The 20,517-nt window shown below is 48.1% G+C and overlaps 1 protein-coding gene across 1 annotated transcript in view; it reads right to left on the bottom strand.

The window, feature by feature from the left end:
• The window catches only part of Ccnjl (cyclin J like), a 55,736-nt gene that overhangs the window by 21,240 nt on the left and 13,979 nt on the right, over window positions 1-20,517 (bottom strand). Inside the window, exon 3 of the mRNA XM_051167513.1 lies at window positions 7,330-7,543. Coding sequence (XP_051023470.1) covers window positions 7,330-7,543 — 214 coding nt within the window. The remainder of the gene's footprint in view (window positions 1-7,329; window positions 7,544-20,517) is intronic.

Below are 20,517 nucleotides of genomic sequence, written 5' to 3'. Positions count from 1 at the left end.
ATAGAGATGTCATTAAATAAATGCTGCTAATAAAAACTGAGGGCTGGGCTGGAGAGATGGCTCAGAGGTTAAGAGGACTGCTTGCTCTTCCAGAGGTCCTGAGTTCAATTGCCAGCAAACACATGGTGGCTCACAACCATCTGTAATGTGATCTGATGCCCTCTTCTGGCCTGCGGGTATACATGCAGGTAGAGCACTGCATACATAATAATAAATAAATAAATCTTTAGAAAAAAACTAAGGACTACAGACAGACTGAAGAAAACACCACGTGTAAGAACCCACTCAGGCATATTTACTTATGTGTTTGTTTATTATCTATCTATCTATCTATCTATCTATCTATCTATCTATCTATCTACTATCTGCGTGTGTGGCACATGCACCGCATGCCCATGTGTAGGTCAGAAGACAACTCTGTGAAATTGGTGCTTGTCTTCTACTCTTGTAAGGGTCCTGGGAACCAAGCTCCAGGCCACGGGGCTTTCACAAAGTGCTTTTGCCGGCAGGCCCCAGTAAGGTGTATTTATCCTAGTGAGTTTTGCTCTTCGAGATGGTCACATTCTTTCTATAAAGTCACCTTGAACACTGAACCTTGGACCTTCGGGGAAAGAGATGGGGTGAGGTCTGGTGAAGCTCTGACAACCACATTTCATCAGTCAATCCATGACTCACATGACTTTGAATTACTTATTTCCATTTAACATGCTGCGTTGATGATTCATTTACACTGAACTCCAGGTAAAAAGCAAGACGAATGCCTGAAGAGGTAATATGCATGGATGGCTTTCCTGAGCACAGGAAACAGGACAGTAGCCCTAGTGAGACAAGGGGTGGGGGGGGGGGTGGAGGGTTGGGGAGCATCTGAAAGAGCAGAGCCATCAATAAAACTCACTAGTGTGAGAGAACACAGAAGAATATTTGTTTACCATGGGAAAGATGAAACAAAGGCAGAGCCCCGCCCCCTTCCATCTCTGCTGGGAACACACAGAAAGGGCAATTAACAGGTCCAACTGCCCTGCCCACGTGCATGTGTGAAAACATCAGCAATGCTTTTTGCTTTTTTTTTTTTTTTTTTTAATGAGGGCTGGCAGTGTAGCTGTCACTAGCCTGTTTTCCTAGCACACGCAAGGCCTTGTGTGCAATTCCCCAGCACCAAAAGGCAAATGCGTAAGTGCAGAATCAACAAATAATGAGGATCAGCTGACCGTACGCCCACACAGCCACTTCCACAAAAATATACTAGGTCAGTTTATAGGAATACACGGAAACACAGGTTTCCTCTGTCTAGTAGGGTGGAAATTGATTTTATTTAATTTCTTTTGCTCCCTTTTCTTTCTTTCTTTCTTTTTGTTTTTGTTTTTTGAGACAGGGTTTCTCTGTGTAGCCTTGGCTGTCCTGGACTCGCTTTGTACACCAGGCTGGCCTCGAACTCACAGGGATCCACTTGTCTCTGCTTCCCCGAGTGCGGGGGATTAAAGGCATGCACCACCACCGCCCAGCTTTGATCCCTTTTCTAACTGATAAAGCGTTTCTACGTTTGAAGACCTGTACTGAGGAGATGGGCCTCTGTGCAGGTAAACTGCAAGTGACAAGCTCACTCTGTGCTAAAGAACCCTGCCTAAGAAAGGACCTTTCCAGCCAGGGGTCCTTTCCTGTCAGACAGATGGCATGACCACCTCTCACTCTTTTCTCTTCAGGGGAGGGCACGGGGGTGGGGGTGGGGGAGGGGAGGGGGCTTGCGGGAGAGGGGGGAGAGGGAAGGGGCTGACACAACAGCTAGTGAAGAACTCAGTCTCGCCTATTAAAAGCTAAGGTCAAGGGCTGACGCAATGGCTCAGAGAGTAAAGGCACTTGCTGCCAAGCACGATGACCTGAGTTTGATCCCTGGGACTCACGGTGGAAGGAGAAAACTGATCCTTTTATAAATTGTCCTCTGACCTCCACATGCACAGTATAGAATGGGGACATGAGTGAATGCACGCAAGTGCGTGCGTGTGCGCGCACAGTCTCTCTCTCTCTCTCTCTCTCTCTCTCTCTCTCTCTCTCTCTCTCTCTCTCTCTCTCTCTCTCTCATCAAAACTTGACCTCTAAGAGACAGAGGAACCCCCATCCCACTGTCCACACCCTCCATGGCTTTCCAGACCTGACTGGTCAGCCAGGGGTCGGATAGACCCCACTCAGCAGTGAGCACCATTTTCCCAGGAAGAATGTAGGGTCTGGAAGTGACCACCAAAGGCAGCAGAAGTCTGTGTAGACCACGCCGGTGGGATTTAGATGGAAGGGGAAGATCTGAGAAGGACAGTGAGAGAGCGCCTGGCACTGTGTTTACTGGCTGTTTATGAGGCTACGGTAATCTATGGCTTGTCTTCCTGACAGGAAATGAGTCTCTCTTCCCTCCCACTATGAAGACACACCAAGTTCCCCTAGGTGAGGAAGAATAAAAACCAATATGTGGACTGTGAATACAGGGAAAAATTAACATTTTATAGTTGGTACTTCTGTAGCGTATACATAATTTAAAAATATTATTGTGTATGCATACACATGTGTGTTCATGATGTTTACATGTAAGTGTGCAAGCCACTGTGTATATGTAAAGGTCAGAGGACAACTTTATGGAGCAGTTTATCTACATTAATGTCTGAGGCTCATGAACTCAGGTCATCGGACTCTAGCTGCAAGCACCTTTACCCACTGAGCCTCTCAGCAGCCCTGTAGGTTTTTAAAAACGATTTCTTAAAATCAGCTGGGTGTGGTGGCGCAGAACTTTAATTCCAGCACTTGGGAGGCAGGGGCAGACAGGGGCAGGCAGATTGCTGCGAGTCCAGGGCAGCTAAGGCTACACACAAAGAAACCCTGTCTTGAAAAAAACCAAAACCCAAATCCAAAAACTAAAAACAACCTCCTCTTCCCCCCCCCCTTTTTTTTTTTGAGACAGGGTTTTACCAGGCTAGCCTTGAACCCACTAGTTGCGCAGGCCAGCCTTGAATCTGCCTAAGCCTCCAGAATACTTAGGGTTACAAGTCTGAGCTGCCATCCTCACAAGGATTACTCTTAAAGGGAAAAGAAATGTTCTAAAACTAGACAGAATGACAGCTGCACATCTGGTGGAACAGATGCGCTAAATGCTATTGAAGCGTAGACTTTAAATTGTTAAACTGACTCAGGGAGGCAGAGGCAGGCAGATCTCTATGAGTTCAAGCAGCCTGGTCTACAAAGTGAATTCAGGACAGTCAAGGCTACACAAAGAATCCTGTGTCCAAATCAAAATAAATAAATAAATAATATTTATTTTGGTGGAATTTATATTACAGCTTCAATTTTATCTTAAGTATAAAACAAACCAAAACCAAATAAACGTAAACAAACAAACAAACAAACAAAACCAAGCTGTGTGACTTTAGGGTAAGTTACACAGCCTCTCTGAACCTAAAAATCACGGAGCATATGGCAGCATGCCCACCCATGTTGGTTGGACGGACTGTGAGGGGGGCCTGTGGAAAGGGGCCAGGACAGAGGGAAACAAGAGGCCGCTGCTGAAGCAACACACCTGAAGTTTGGGAGTTTCCGTGATGGAGGATGGGTCAGATGAAAGATAAGGAGGAGGATGGCTCCAGACTACAGTGCGTTTATTGTCTTGTTCTTGTTATTGAGTCAGGGTCTCACTGTGTAGCCCTGGCTGGCTTAGAACTCACCTTGGGATCAAGCTGCCCGTGGACTCACAGAGATCTGCCTGCCTCTGCATCTGCCTTCTCAGTGCTGGGATTAAAGATGTGTACTACCTTGGTTTTTACTGTTTTTTTGTTTTTTGGTTTTTGGTGGGGGGTGTGGTGGTAGGGGGCGTGCAGTGGAGCTCAGGGCTTCGCACATGCTAGGTAAGTTCTACCCCTGGCCTGTATAATAGTTACATTATGAGCCTATACTATGCTGAGATAGGAGACACAATTAATTCAGTCATAGAGTCTAAGCAGGCCACTTTACAGCATGGTGGCTGTGTGATTACCTATGGTTCTTGCTGTTCGGTCTCTTCCTGCAGGCCTGGGCCTTTGCTCATTTTATGAGGGCAAAGGGACCTTAGGCGGGAGAGAAGTTCCATCTGTCCAAAGTCCCATATCTGCAAACAGCTTTATAAACCTCCTAATGTGGAGTTAGGAAAGATGACTCTACCAGTGAAGAGTACCAAGGTTGGGCCCCCTGCACCCTTGCACAAAACTGCAAGTAGCTGCGTGTTCCTGTAATCCCAGAGCTGGGGAGGTGGGGACAGGAAGATCTCTGGGGCTTACTGGCCAGCCAGCCTAGCCAAATTGGCAAGCTCCCGGTTTGGCGAGAGACCCCTATCTCAAAAACTAAACCAGAGAGCAAGTGAAGAAGACACCTGAACACACTCAATAATATCTCAAAACAAAAACAAACAGACAAAAAACTAGAGAGCCTACTGAAGAAGACAACTAGAGAGACCTCGGCCTCCATACACAGGTGCACACACACGCACATATTTATACACTTACATATAAAAGCCTGAGAACTTGGGGCTGAAAAGACGGCTCAACGGTTTAAGAAAATGTTTGCTCTTGCAAGGACTTCTGTTTGGTTCCCATCATTCATATTAGGTGGCTCACAATCACCTGTAACTCTGGCTCCAGGGAGATTGGATCCTCTGGATACCTGGGCTCATGCACACACACACACACACACACACACACACACACACACACACATCTTAAAACAACAAAAACCTCCCAGGTGGGGACAAGGATGCCAGGTTTTCTTATCTCAGAGTAGCTTGGGACCAAATGATCAGAACTCCAAGTTTCCCCAGGCAAGGAGACCCACCCCCACCTATCCCTGTGACTGACAGTGAGCCCAGGGGGAGGAGAGGTGAATAGGATTTCAGTTGGTCACAGAAACTTTTCTTTCCTTGGGCCCTGGAGCATATGGCAGGTGTTCTGAAAACTCCATTCCTGCCTCCCCAGGCTAGCTGAGCCCATCCACATGTGGGTGGGGGCGTCTGCCTCTCCATCTGGAAAGGCCCTCTTCCTCCACCATGGCAACAGCAACACAATGGAGTCTCCAGTGTGAGCCTTGCATCCCGGCTCCCCAGACAGACGCTCTGGGAGAACTCCACGGTCCCAAGGAAATATAAGTCCCCTGCCCCTAGCAGGATTCGTTGCAGCTCACAGATCACAGAAGCAGCAGGCCAAAGGCCATGGCGTGCCCGAAACATAATGCCTGCTCTGCCCTTCTCTGATGGAGACATCGCACAGGCCTCTGCCTCTCTTCCTGAGATGATAAGATGTTACAAAAGTCTGGGCTCCGAGCAAAAATTAACTCCCACTGATAGCAAATTCTAGCTGGCCTGCACTAGAGACAACTTACAATAGGGTGGAAGTCCTGGGTGAAAATAAGACAGGGTTTGGGTAACTTGAAAGCCACTCTCCTGCCAGGCACTGCTGAGTATGCCTGTAACCCCAACACTGTGGAGGATCACAAAGTCTGAGGGCAGCAGAATCCACAGAGACTTCCAGACTCACTAGGGCTACACAGTAAGACCCTGTCTTAAAACTCAACCAAGCAAACCACAAACCACCCACCCATCAAACATGCAGCAAACCAACTAACCAAATAAGCTTCAAAAGAGCTGTGTGGTATCCATCCATCTGTCCATACATGCATACATACATACATACATACATGTGTGTGTGTGTGTGTGTGTGTGTATGTGTGTGATGATCTTCAATGAATGATGGTGACCATGGGGCTTAGAGCAATATGCCAGGATCAGACAAAACCACAGCAGAAAGTGGGTGCCACCCTCCTATAACATCAGCTAGGAAATATTCACCAACACAGCACAGTAACACAGAATGAAGGAGAATGTAAAACCTGCTTGCAAGTTAAATGTAAAATACTAACATTAGATGCCAGGGTAATGCCCATAATGACAGCTGTCTAGTTTGAGCCCAAGACTTCAGGAACATTTCACTCCCCTGTGCTAAGGACAGCACAGAGAGGTGGAGGCCCAGTTTGAGGGAATCACCGAGCTTCACCTGTTTTGCTGTTCCCACAAATGCTCTTATGAGGATTCATCATGCGCCAGGCTCTTCCATCTCTGCAGCTCTCTGTGTGTGCTATGCATGTGCGCTTGCATCTGTATAGGTGCATGTTTGTGCACATGTGTATGAAGGCTAGCGATTGACAACATTCAGTGTCTTCCTAGATTGTTCTCTACCGACGCAGAGTCTCTCCCTTGAACCCACAGCTAGCCTAACTAGTCAGCTTGCCTTGCAGACTCCCTGTCTCAGCCTCCAGAGTGCCTGGACTACAGGTGGGTTGCCACATTCACCTGACATTTATGTGGGTGCTGGAGATTCAGATTCCCAGCAAGTACTTTCCCCACTGGGCCATCTCTCCGTTCCTAAGGGGTGCTATTTCCAAGGACATTATGCTGTGTGTCTGTATCTGTGCCCTCAGTTGTGCAGATAGAGGGGGTCGGTTTCCAACAGGGGCGGGTAGCTCTAGTCTACAAGTGCAGTAAGAAGTAATGAAGGCAGAGGAAGCACCATATACAAAGGTCTGTGACGCAACAGAGCTTTCACCAGTGTTGACTGCCTTCCAGAGAGAGATGAGGAGAAAAGCATGAATCCAAAAGTAAAAGAACTTGAGGGCTGGCGGCCACACTGAGGCTCTTGGCCCATCACAGAGCTGTTTTAAGTGGCAAGGTGACATAGCTGACCTGTGTAGTCAGGATATCATCCAAGCTACAGTACAGTGATACAGTAAGCCTCACCCAGAAGGACAGATGGCCAATGATCAGCTGCCTCCGGTGAGGCCTCTTGGGAAAATGATGACCCCATAAGGAATATGCTCAGGACAGGGGACAACATCATGGATCCAGCTTAGGCCCAAATCAAGCCGCTCCATCTAAAAACAGTGAGTGCTGGGACCTGTTCAGAGCCCTCATGGAATGAAGTAGGGGACACAAGGCCAAGGCCTGGCATCAAGCAGCTACAGTCTCAAATGCTGCCTGTCATATACTAGCTGGGCAAACCAAAGCTACTTTCTAAGCATCTCTGAGCCTTGATAACATGGAGTACCACGACTATCTTCTAGACCCACTGTGTAGATTCATTCAGATCTAGCCATGACTATCCTTATTAGTGTCTCTGGTATATTATAGGTATAAGAAAATAGTGGCATATAAAAACATAACGGCAGTTATTAAGACAGTGCAACCCAGCAAAGGATAAACACAGAGGCTGTGGAAAGCTCCCGGACATAAATAACAGTGTAGCTTCAACTCAGCGGGCCGCGGAAGTTTCTACTTACTTGCCAGCAGGAGGCAGGAGACAGCCACAGTGTACAGCTGCTTGGAGGTGGCGATGTTGTACTGGTCCATGAAGTGGTCCAGCAGGTAGATGGCCAGGTGCCGGGCTGAGGGGCACAGGTGGCAGTGTCTGCTCAGCAGGGTCAGGATGTCTACAAAGAACCGACGGCTCTTCAGGAGCGGGGAGCGGGCACGGAAGGTGGGCAGCTTCAGTTCCTGAAGGAAGGTGAACAGAGGAGAGGGTCAAGGGCCTGCCTGAGGACTGGTGGGGCAGGCAGCGATTCCCTCTACGCCCTCATGCATTTGTTTCAAGTCTCAGACAGTGAAGCCTCTGTTCTAAAAAGGTCTGGACCAGTTCCCATCTGCCCTCCCTAAGCACAGGCCCGTGAGGACCATCACGATGATAGAGAAAGGCAGGCATTTCCCTGAGAAAGGCAATGAAAGAACGGTGGCCTAGAGGCAGAGAGACCCACATCCAAATTCCGCTTTTATTGTACAGCTGAGCCACTTTTTTTCTTCCTTTCTTCTTCAGTAGCACACAGGAACCTCTCAGGGTTCTCTGCTAATCTCCTCTGTGCACAGGATTGTGAGTGATCACCTCCCCCCACCCTACCCCAGACCCCCACCCCACCCCAGGCCCCCACCCCCACCCCATCCCATACGCTACGGGGAAAACAAAACAAAAGTAAACTAAAGAGTGTTGCTGGACATAGCTGTAATCCCAGTAACTCAGGGGCCAGAGGCAGAAAGCTGATTGAAAATTTGAGGCCAGAGTATTCTAACACTCTGAATTCTAGACAGCCAAGGCAACATAGCAAGGACATTCCTCAGTAAAAACGAACAGACTTGAAAGAATAGCTCAAGGAACCGGCAAGCATTGTCCACTGTGGTCACCAGTGGTTGACATTCTGCCCCTGTCTCTGCCTTCACCCACAGTTTCCCACCAGCACTGTCCTCTCTCCAAGAAGAGAGCTCCTACTGTGTAACTTCTACAATGCTATGATTTCTCAACTTATCTGCGGAACACATGGAAAACACGAGAAAGAGACATTAAACCAACAGTGTGCTTATTCATTTTTGAGACAGGGTCTTCCTCGATAGCTCAGATTAGCCAGTACCTACTATGCACCTGTGACTGGTTCTTGAAGTCAAGTAATGCCTGTCATCTCCCCTTCCCAGCTGCTAGGATTGGGACTGCAGATGTAAGCCGTCAATTTTTTTCTTTTGTGATATTTATTTTATTTTATGTGTGAGTATTGCTTGCACGTATGTATGCGCGCGCGCACACGCGCGTGTGTGTACATGCGCATGTGCATACATTCCTGATATTCTAGAAGGCCAGAAGAGGGCATCAGATCCCCTGGAGCAAATACTGTGAGCTACTGGGAACTGAATCTGGGTTCTCTGCAAGAGCAGAAAGTGCTCTTAACTGCTGAGCCATCTCTTTAGCGCCTGCCCTCAACTTCATTTACTCCTCATCCCCACCTTAAAAGATAGTACTATGTATGTACCCCAGGCTGGCCTAGAACAAGCCATCTTCCCATCTCAGCCTCCCAAGTTCTGTGATTACAGGTGTGTACCACCACACCCTACCCCAACAAAGATTTTTTTTTCCAAGACAGGGTTTCTCTGTGTAGCCTTGGCTGTCCTGGATTCACTTTGTAGACCAGGCTGGCTTCAAACTCACAGCGATCCACCTGCCTCTGCCTCCCGAGTGCTGGGATTAAAGGTGTGCGCCACCACGCCTGGCCTCCCAACAAAGATTTTTACAGTATTTTTTCCTATATACCTCAGATATTTGCCTTTTTTTCCCCCAAGACAAGGTTTCTCTGTGTAGCCTTGGCTATCCTGGAACTTACTCTGTAGATCAGGCTGGCCTTGAACTCACCAAGAACTGCCTGCCTCTACCTCCCGAGTGCTGGGATTAAAGGTGTGCGCTACCACCACTGGCAATATTTGCCTTTTAATCAAGGTAGGTTAGATACTATTTGTGTAGGAAGTAATCTCAGTGCTTTTGGCCATAGTGCTATTTTCCTTGTAGAAACTCCCACATCAGGAAAGCAAAGCGGAGGGAGAAGTGAATGGGCAGGTTAAAGCCAAGAGATGAGCAAAGACCAGGATGTACACTGGTGTGTGCACCCATGCAGGCTGCAGGCACTGAACTAAGGTTGGAGGCTGGAGCCTGGCACATGCTTCTGGGCTGCCGATAATGTGTCTCACTGCATTTGGAACACCGCTACCACCTGATTGCTGAAACCACCTCTGAGACTGCGTCGCTCGCACCCAAACAGTCCCTGATGGTCCTCCTGCCAGGACCTGTGGCATTCTGGGCTAGTTCAGTTCTCACGAGTGGCTGAAAGTAGCATGTGTACTTTTCTATCTCTCTCTCTCTCACACAGGCACATGGTAGCGACACTCTGTCAAACGGAATCAAAAGAGAAACAAAACTGAAGGAAAACATCAGGAAAGTTAGCAGACAAGGAATTATGAGCACTTACTAGTGACATTAAGCAAATTGGTACCCCCATTGTTTGTCAGCACACCCATCAAATGGTGTTGAGGATCGAACCCAGAGCCATGCACATGCTAAGCTGAGGCCCTACTACTGTACCTAGCATGATGCCTCTCTAACCGTTAACACAAGCAGCTGCAGACTAGGACTAGAAAGAAATGTCTGTTCATTCATTCACTAGAGATATGAATCCATTCATTTCCCTCAGTATCACAAGAGGCAGGAGTTTAGGCCTGGGGATACAACTTCAGTAAGGCAGACTCAGGCCTAAATGTAGGGTTTGAAACTGTAAAACTCTTAAAGGAAAACAGGAGCAAATACATATGACTTGGAACACAGCAACGTTTTCTAAAATATTATTCCAAAAAGCAGAAGCAGCAGAAAGAAGAATAAGCTGGATTTTTAAATTAAACTTTCATGCTGGAGAGAGGGCTACGTGGTTAAGAGGGCTTGCTGTTCTTCCAGAGAACCTGAGTTCGATTCCCATCACACAGCCCACAGCCAGCCATGTAACCCCAGCTCTAGGGGATTTGATACCCTAGATGCCTGGCCTCTGTAGGCATCTGCACACATACACATATAAACACAAATAAAAAATAAAAACAAATAAAAATGGGCAAAGGGTCAAAACAGTATGTCTATAAAGAAGATTAAAAATGGCCAGTAAAGAAGATTAAAAATGGCCAGTATTGCTAATTGTTAGAGAAACAAAATCAAACCACAGGACCCCCAAAACACAAGTTTAAAATAAATAACTGTCGGTAAGGACAAGGGCATATTGGAACTGTCATATATAGGTATTGGGGAAGGCAAATAGAGCAACTACTGTGGGAATCAGCATGGCAAACTTCCCATTACACTCTGTCACCACATAAGCCAGCAATTCCAGTACTGGTACAAACCTAAGAGAAACGAAAACATGGCTGCGCTACAATCAAAGTAGCAGATTATGATAGCCCATCTTCCCTAAGGGGAGGGAGGCCGGCCTGGGTGAAGCTCAGGTTCAGATCTCTGAACCATTTCTTCTCTTCTGGCTTGTCCTCAGAGGTCAACAGGTCAGGATCAGCTAGCTATTTCTGCAGCCCTGGAACTTTGCTCATAGAAGACGCACAGAGCCTGGATAAATTCCTTCCTATCTCTTAGGTTCACGCATGAAGAAACATAGTTGGAAAAAGTCCCTTAACCCCAAGGCCTTGCTGAATTAGCAAGGGAACTAGAGGCCAAAAAACTTTCAAAATAGTGGGTTTCATTCTGACTTTTTCACATATGTGTATCATTGTACATTGCTCTTTCTCTCTCTCTCTCTCTCTCTCTCTCTCTCTCTCATACCTCGCTCCTCCTCTCCTTCTCCACTCCTCTCTCCTCTCCGCTCTCTCTCTCTCTCCTCTCTCTCTCTCTCTGTGTGTGTGTGTGTGTGTGTGTGTGTGTGTGTATGTTTCATTTAGTTTAACCACAGCCATCTCTGTGAGCACTAGATTGGAGCTATCTGTCAGAGCCTGGCGGGGGTCACCAGTGTCACCAGTGGGTCCACAAGTGAGGGCAGTGACTTTCTCTCTCCTCCAATTTATCAGCAGCTATCGTGAATAACTGTTCTCCGAGCCAAGCACCTACACTCTTGGGCCATTCAGCTATACCCTCTTATTAAAAAAGAATTATCCTAACTGGGCTTGTAGCCTGTTTATACCTATTTATGGTCACCCAAGTATCTAGCCAGTCTCTATCACTTGGCGCATGCATCCTGCCTGAAACGCACATGGCTTCTGGGAGGAGGGGCTTGAATATATAGGCCTGGGGAGCCTCTGGGAAGGAGGCTCCATCTGCCAAGCTATGGGAAGCCACTCTTCCTGCTGGGGCAAGGCACTCTGGTTGTAGCTTTTTCACGGGGGGAGGGGGGGGAGGAGAGGGAGTATTCACACCCATTTAAGTCACTCTTTGCTATACCCTGTAAGGAAGCCAAATAGACTCGCTGGTTCCTCCAGGGTGGACTCTGCCTGAGTAATGATGGTAGTTGAGACCTCAGGAGAAAGGATAGACCAATTTCTTCCCTGGGAAGGAGTTTTACCAACAGCAGCAAATTCAGGAGTGAGGAATAAGGAGTGCTCTGAGCCCCTCCTCCATCCATGCCTGACTGCTGACAGGCCCATTCTTGTAAAGACCCAGTGCGGGCATTGGCAACTGCTGGGAGTTTGTGATTCTGATAGCTCCATGTCACCCAAGCAAGGTCTCATATGGCCCAAGATGGCTTCCAATTCACTGTGTATCCCAGGATGACCCTGAACTCCTGATCACACCACCCCCACCTCCTAGGTACAGGAATTGCAGGTGTGAGTCACTATGCTTGGCTTTATTTATTTTTATTTTTAGTATTTTGAGGCAGTCTCTTACAATGTAGTCCAGGCTGGCCTCAGACTTGCTAAGTTGGCCCAGGCTGACTTTAAACATCCACCTTAATCCCAGCAGCTTCTGGGATCACAAGTGTGAGTCGCCAGGAGCAGAGCAACATTTTATTTTTGAAGCCCGGCATATATTTTATTCCCAGCTTAAAGCAAGACAAACGGACTGCCAATGTTGTTGCCTTTTTTCTCTACATGGTCTGGTGGACTTGTGTGGCCAATTCCAGGAGTTCAAACTCCGTCGGTGCAGGTTCTGAACCCCAGCATCTCAGTGTGAGTACGACAGCTGGATGCTCATGAACTAACTGCTGAGGAATGGAGGAAGAAAAATGTATTCAAGATACAGCTCTGGTAGATGCCAGGCACATCAGATAGGAAACAAAGACATATTTTTTTCCCTTGGTTTTTGCTAGTCTGGAACTCACTATGTAGCTAAGTCCCGGCCTTGAATGTTAGCTCCTTCTGTCTCTACCTCCTGAGTGCCAGGATTACTGAAGTGTGCCCCGCTAGAGAGTGTTGGAAGAAGCGTGAGATTTTGCCTCTAGCTGGACAGTGGTGGTGCACACCTTTAATCCCAGCAACTCGGGAGGCAGAGGCTGGTAGATCGCTGTGAGTTCGAGGCCAGCCTGGTCTACAAAGTGAGTCTAGGACAGCCAAGGCTACACAGAGAAACCCTGTCTCCAAAAACCAAAACAAAAAACAAAAAAACAAAAAACAAAAACAAACAAAAAAACCCAACCAACAAAAAACAAAACCCAAAACAACACAAACAAACAAACAAACAAACAATTTGCCTTTAATGATGCAGCAAAGCACAGAACACCAAGTGGTTAGAAGAGCCAGGTATGTTGTTAATGCCAGCACTCGGGAGGCAGAGGCAGTCGGATTTCTGTGAGTTCAAGGCCAGCCTGGCCAATAGAGTGAGTTCTAGGTCAGCTAGGGCTACACAGAGAAACCTTGTCCCAACACCTGTCCTCCAAAACAAAACAAAGAGCCAGGCAGGCGGCATCTAGACAAAGCAGACTGGGAAAGTGGGTAAGGCCCCAGCTTTGTATGATCTAAGAAATCTGTCCTGCTCTGAGGAAAATGACTAGCCATTGAAAGGTTTGGAGTAGGGGATTTACCTAAGAAGCCTTTTGAGAAGTCTGTACCAGCCCAGTCCTGGGCTCAAGCCAGGCAGGCAGTAGCAGTGGGGTTGCAGCTTCCTCAGCATAGCTCCCACCCTTCCAGCAGCCCTCACAACCCTGCAGGCTGCCTGGGTATTTCCTGTAAGCTCAGGGCTCTAAATTCAGGCCATCGGTGTCTGGCAGGCTGCAGCTGCCGTATTAGCCTTTGCCAAATGACCTTTGCCCAGGCCATGCTACCCTCATCAGGGCAGCTCAGCCACAGAGCACAAGTCAGATGTGCGAGTTCCTGGCTTCTGTCCCTTGGAGCTCAACACAGCCAAGCTGAGTGCCTTCTAGATCCCTCCCTCCCTCCCTCTTCCACGGAGCACCCTGTGGTGCTTCCTTACAGGAAGGCTCCTTTACTTTGAGCAGCTTCTGGAAGAGGAAGGATAAAGAAAGGCACGTAAAAAGGTAATATGCAGCAGTGCACTCCAAGGCACAGGGGAGAAGAGCAAGGCTTCCTTAAGGGTGACAATCACAACTGCCTCTCGGAGACATTTTTCCTAGTTCACCTCAAATACTTACACATCATTTCCCGAGAGGCCCTCCTGACTTCTCTTGTTCCAAGTGGGGTTCCCCTTTCTATCTCTCCTCCCATGCTGTTTATTCTTTTTACGATACGTACGCCAATCCCACCCCGCCACCCACCCACCCTCCGCCTTTGTGGAGAGGTGGTTTTATGAAGCTCATACTGGCCTCAAACCCACTAAGTGGCCAGAGGTGACCTTGACTTTCTAATCCTCCTGCTTCTCCCTTCCAAGTGCAGGGATGACAGATCACAAGTGCGTGTAACCACAACTGGTTTGTGTGATGCTAGGCACTCACTGACCTACATTCCCAGTGTTTGTTTTTCATGGCCAAAATTCTGCTTACTTAGTGTCTTTCCCCTGAACAACAGACTCCAGAGAGCCAGGGCCAGGTGCTACAGTTTGCTCCACGCCCAATTTAATGGCTGACACACGAGCAGGTGTGGGAAAACTGTATGCGGAGTGAAAAAGAAAAGGTCGGGTCGTCCTTGCTTGCGCCACAATGTGGGGCAGCAGCTCCGCCCAAGCTCTGGCTGGGCAGCTCAGTTCTACTATTTACTAACCTTGAGGACGGAATTCTGACTTTCAGAGACCTTGTCTGAGAAATACGGGTCATGTTGCTGTAAATATAATGTATTTGGCACACACCAGCGAGAATGGAGAATGGCCCTTCCCTGGCTGAGCTGGGTAATCAAACTCCAGATAAGTAGGGTTTATCTGAGGCCCAGAGCCTAGTGGAAGGCTAGAGAGCCCTCAAAAGAACTTGTTTTGCATAACATGGAACAAAGTTTTCTACCTTGGGTTGTATGGACAGCTGGGGCCATGGAGGTCTCTGGTGAAAAGGACAGCTGTCTATTAGCCTGCTCTGCAGGGCTCCCAAACCAAATGGAATTAGTCACACTGAGCCTGGGCTTCTTCCTGTGACCCCCACCCCCACCCCAGAGAAGTGTGCTACTTTGTCATAGAAACGGCAGTGCAGGGTTTACAGCATGCTTGCCCTGTTTAAGTTTAAAAGTCCAGCTGATTATGTCGCTAACCCAATTAGCAGGAGAGAGGCACTCATTACTCGGCTTTGCCCTAAGGATCTGCATTCTTCCTTCCCCAAGCACTCTTGACCTAAGCCTTCTAGGGCTGTAGCAGCTTGACTACAGGAAACAGGCCTCGCTGGCGAATGGCCTGGATTTCAGGGACAAAGGAGCAGCCTGCCCTGGGCGGCTTGCAAAAAAGCTGTCTCAAGATCAGGCAGGGCCCTTGGCAGGCATCTGCAAACCAGCTGGCTTGGCAGGGTGGGCTGCAGGACCATGGCCAGGCAGGGTGACCTTCCACTCAGCCAGTAGCAAGGTTGCAGGAGGGAGGAGACAGGGACAGAGGGGCTAGAAGGGAATGGTTGACAATACCCACACCCCAGATGTTGGTGCCTTATCACCTGAGCCAGGCAGGAGCACCTTCTGTCCCAGGTGCATGTAGCAATCGGCAGATGGAGGCCAGGGACAGATGGCCAGGGTCATCAGAATTCAGGGAAATGTACCTTACAAAAACCTGCTCTTGTTAGCATAGCAGTTTTCTGTTTGTTTTTTAAATAATTATCATTAACTAAAACAAAACAAAACAATTTTTTTTGTAAGATACACACCAAAGTGTCCCCAGTGGTTATCTAGGCAGGAGATAAAATGGGCCAAAATGTTGCTTTTTTTTTTTGCTTTCAAGCTTTTTAACACTGTCTGAATTAAAAACAACAAAAAAATCAATATATAATTTTATAATTCAATTACTAGATTTCCAGCTCAAAGGAAAAGTATGGAGAGGACTAAGTCACTCCTGAATTGAGGCCAAATTCAAAGGTTCTCTCCTCCCCCTTTAATCAGTTCTTTAATTGTGAAGCTGCCAGGCTTAGTGAACATCCCAATGCACCTCTTACACAGCATGCCAATGTCTTCCTCAGTAGTTTCCAACTGCTGAGACTTAAGTTTTATGTTCTCTGATGAATTTCAAAGTTTATTTGTATTTATGTGAATGCGGGTGTGTGCCTCTGTGAGTTTATGCACATCATTTGTGTGCAGTGCCCTTGGAGGCCGGAAGAGGGCATCAGATGCCCTGGAATTAGAGTTGTACAGACAGCTGAAAGCCAACCAAAGTGAATGCTGGACATTGAACCTGGGTCTTCTTCAAGTGTTCTTAACCACTGAGTCATCTCTGGTTTTTCACTGAAATACCCAAATGAATGCAGAGGCATTCAGCATAAAGGGCAGTGAATTCCCTCAGAACCCAGGATCACACAACAGCATCCTGCTTCAACCCCCAGAGAGGTTCTTGGACATTTTCAATGGCTGCATAGTATTTCATGGCAATGTGCTGGAAACACTAAGTTTCAGAAACGTGGACTGCTTCTCTTCCTTGGGCCCTCTGTTCTCCCACTGCTCTTTAGAGAGGCCTTCCCCAACCTCTGGCACATATGACAGTGCCTCAGGATTTTCTCACAACCACCAGGTATTTCAAACAAAGTGTTATTCATTGAAGTGCCCTCATTTCATGAAATGAACCCATACACTTACCACACAGTAAAGGCTAATGAGTACCTATTGAATCAGTGAAGGCATGTGTGAATAAATGAATGGAATGTTGGGCGAAAGCCTCCCTATGCCTTTGGCCTTTTATGCTCTCCCTTCCCCTCAGGCTCCCTTGGATATTCTCTGGATAACCAATGCTTCGGTGGTGTCACTGCCCACAGAAGGAATCCCCCCTGTGGTGACACCACCCCCCCCCCATACACACACATCTGAGCCATAAGGGCTCATTCAAAGGGAGTAAGGGTGATGTCACAGCAGGCTTGATTCCTTTAGAACCACTGCTCCTGGGGCCAGAGAGATAGCTAGCTCAGAAAGATGCTTGCCGCTGTGCCTGCTGGTCGTGGGGATTCACACTGTGAAAGATGAGAACCAAGTGCTGCAAGTTGTTCTCTGACTTCCACACGTGATGCACACATCTGTGTGTGCGCGTGCACACACACACACATACACAAAACAAGTGGAAAAATAAATGGAATATACACTTAAAGAAGCCACTGTTTCTGCTGCTCCTGGGTTTTGCCTGGGGTCTCTCCAGTAGAAAGGAGGTTACTCCAGAGGGAGGGTTCAGGGAGACACATAAGGGTACATGAATCACAGCCTGCTCAAGGTCCCCACATACACAGGCAGTGGGGATGCCTGGCCAGGTCTGCAGAGATCCTAGATATGTGCCCCATCCCTCCTGTCACCACTCCTGCTCAGCAGCACTGGCCTTGGTAGAGAAGCAAACTCTTTGATGTCTGTGTGGGACTTAGAAATGCGGGCAGTGCTGGTGTTCAGGGCCAGCCCCAGGCGCAGGAGCTGAGAGACAGCTATGGAGGTAGCTGCTCAGCCATGGAGGTTGCCGACACGACACCTTGACATTCTTGGCGTCTAAAGATCAGTGCACTGTGATGTTCATCCAGTCGCCACTGGCTTCTTCTATCGGGGTGGAAGCGGCACCCCCATTTTTCAGCCTCGGAGTCCTGGGCTGCATTATTATTCTCTTCAGACATTGACTGGCTTAAAAGTCCTTTCCCTGCTAAGTTCCTGTCAATCCCTCCATAAGCATCTCAGCCCACCAGCTCACTCACTCTTACTGCCCTGCCCTTCCTTGACCAACAGTGAACACCATGGGAGTGGGGACTTAAGGCTCATGTCATTCAATTTGTGACCCCAATACATGATATAAAAGAGATGCTCACCATTTGTCAGCTCCTATTTCTGAGAACGCCATACACTAGTAGGACTACATGGGTATGCTCACATGCAAGAGGTGTGCTAATCGCAGTGCGCAATTGAAAAACTCAGGACATTGTCCACAAGGGAGGTCTGAGAAATGGGTGAACCAAAGTCCAGGAAAAAGAGGAAGCATTGTTCTTGCCTAAGTCTAGATACGAAAGGTGCTGTCACAGAAGAGTGTAAGCCTTGAGAAGATTTATAAGCATGGGCAAAGAGCCATGATGTGGATGCATGAAAATACCATAATAAGCTGGGAGTAGCGGCTCATGTCTGTGATCCCAGCACTCAGGGAGGCAGAGGCAGGCAGATCTCTATGAGTTCAAGGCTGGCCTGGTCTAGAAATCGAGTCCAGGACAGCCAAGGCTACACAGAGATACTCTGTCTTGAAAACAAAACAAAACAACCCCCCAAACCAAAACCCCACTATTTTGTATGTAACAAGAAATATTTTAAAAGGATGATAAATTATCTATCTACAAATCCGACACTTGAAAAGCAATGTTTCCCAAAGTGTGTTCCAAGACAAGGCAGTCCCGTGACATACCACACTGCTCACTCCAAAAGCACAGATCAACACAGTCCCTGGAACTTTTGTTTGGTGAAGAATTATTTATACAATTTGGGGGAACTGCACATTAAACTTACTTTGCCACAGAACACTGCCATGATCATCTCCTTTTGGGAGGGCGGAATAACAGCATCCCACAAAGCGGGGACTGAAACAGCACCTTTAAGGGCTGGCTGATTAGCATGTGCAGGGAAAAGCCCAGAGCCTCTGCAAGGAGAGGCTCAGGTGAAAATCCCCAGCGCAGTGCTCTGTAATCTGATGATTCCTCTAAAACCCAGAGATTTATGCAAAGCTTGCGGAGATTAAGAACTGCAGCTTCCACCTGCCAAGCTGCCTCGGTAAGAATTTCCCTGTGGCCATGATATTAGCAGCCTCAGAGAGAGCGCTGACAGGCTGGGGAAGCTGGTATGAAGAAGCCCCCAGGCAGCCAAGGGTTGGGTGCCCACCCAAGGTATGAGGACTAGGGTACTTGTACTAAGTACCTGTAGGTATTTAATCTTTTAACTACACACCTGTACCCCGCCATCTCATACTACGTTATACCTCAGAATATGCTAGTGGCTTCCAGGCCTCTGTAAACACTGACCTGCTTCCTCCATGGAAGCCCTGTGCTACTGCTAGCTAGACTGAGGAGCATGCCACCTTGAGGCAAGGAAGGACAGGTCTTCCTATTTACTCCCTGAAATCCTGCACCCCCAAGCTGCTACAGCTCTCCCAGGACTTCATGCGTGTTTGGAATTTCTCAGTCTGATAAAACAGTTTTGCGTGCCTTCTGATAAATAGAGTTTAACCTGACATCCATACAGACAGACTTAAAATACATCATCCGGGAACCTACATATTTATCGTAAAGCAAGAGGTGAGGAAACATCATGTGCAACTAAAGTGACCGACAGGAAGTGGGGGACTTGCAAATCTCAAGAGAAAATGCAAGGAGACGGGGTGGGGCTCTTCAAAGGCCTTTAAGCCAGGCCCCAGCCTCTCCTCCTTCTCTCAGCCTGCTGCTTTAGCCGGAGGAGGCATTTTTTCTCCTTTGCAGACACTGTTTCAACACTCCCTAAAAGCCAATAGTGCCGGTAACATATCCTTCTGCGGAAGTTGGGCCCATCTTCCTTCCAGCGAGGTAGGAAGTTACGCCTGCGACATCTGCGACTGGCTGATGGGTGAGTTCCTCACATCCCCACATTCCTGAGAGCCACAGTCACTGCCCCTCTTAAGCACTACTCAGTACCAGGCTCAGCTGCAGCCAGACTGTCACAGACAGTGAATGACATGTCTGTTCACCCCTCACTGGTCTGCCATCCCACTCATTCGCCAGAGGCCTCCGCACAACCACACGATTACATGCAGGGTCTCTTTCATCACCTCCTCCCCCGTCCCCCCTTCCCCCACCCCCAAGGTCTTCACGTCAGCCAGCTTCCTGATATGACCACATCCCTCACACCTCCTGGACGAGAATCCTCCTACAACCTCTTATCTAGGGTCAGACCAGTGTAACCCTGCTCCATTGGCGTCCCTGTAACTGATCTAGTCTGCACAACTCTCTTCTCTGGGTCCCTCCTCCATCACCTCTTCCTTCTCTTCCTCTTTCCCTCCCATCCCCCCTTTCTCTTTCACAGCCAACCCCCACCTCCTTCTCTCTTCTCTCCCCCTTTGCCGCCCCCCCCCCACACCACCACTGGGGAGTGAACCAAGGAGGCCTGCACATGCTACGCAAGTGCTCTAGGATGGCAGGCATCATTGACTTTCTTCTGTGGAGGACTCTAAAGAGCCTCACTGATACTCCAAGCTCCTGTCACTCATTTTCAGATTCCTTTTATGGCTTCTTCTCCTAGGCACCTTAATGTGAAGGCTGCCATGGGTCAATGGGAAATTAATGTCCACCATTACTTCTGAGCTGGGCTCCACTCTCCTGCCCACTCAGTCCTGGGTCTTTCAAATGCTGGACAGCTGGCCACATGCACCAGTCACTCCGGAAGACTGGCTTACAAATAGAGGCTCCGCCCCATGCCGGGTTCAACAGTGTCTCCTTCAAATTCATGTCTACCTAGAACTTCAGAACGTAACCTTATGTAGACAGAGAATTTTCTCAGGTGGAATTCAGTTAGAATGGAGTCACAATGTATTGGGATAGTTCCTTTAAAGAAAAGAGAACAGGAGCCAGACGTGGTAGCACACACCTTTAATCCCAGCACTCAGGAGGCAGAGGCAGGCAGATCGCTGTGAGTTCGAGGCCAGC

The sequence above is a fragment of the Acomys russatus genome, chromosome 25 (assembly GCF_903995435.1).
Source record: "Acomys russatus chromosome 25, mAcoRus1.1, whole genome shotgun sequence".
NCBI lineage: Eukaryota > Metazoa > Chordata > Mammalia > Rodentia > Muridae > Acomys > Acomys russatus.
The sequence above is the reverse complement of the archived record's forward strand: the minus strand, read 5'-3'. Positions and strand labels throughout refer to the sequence as shown.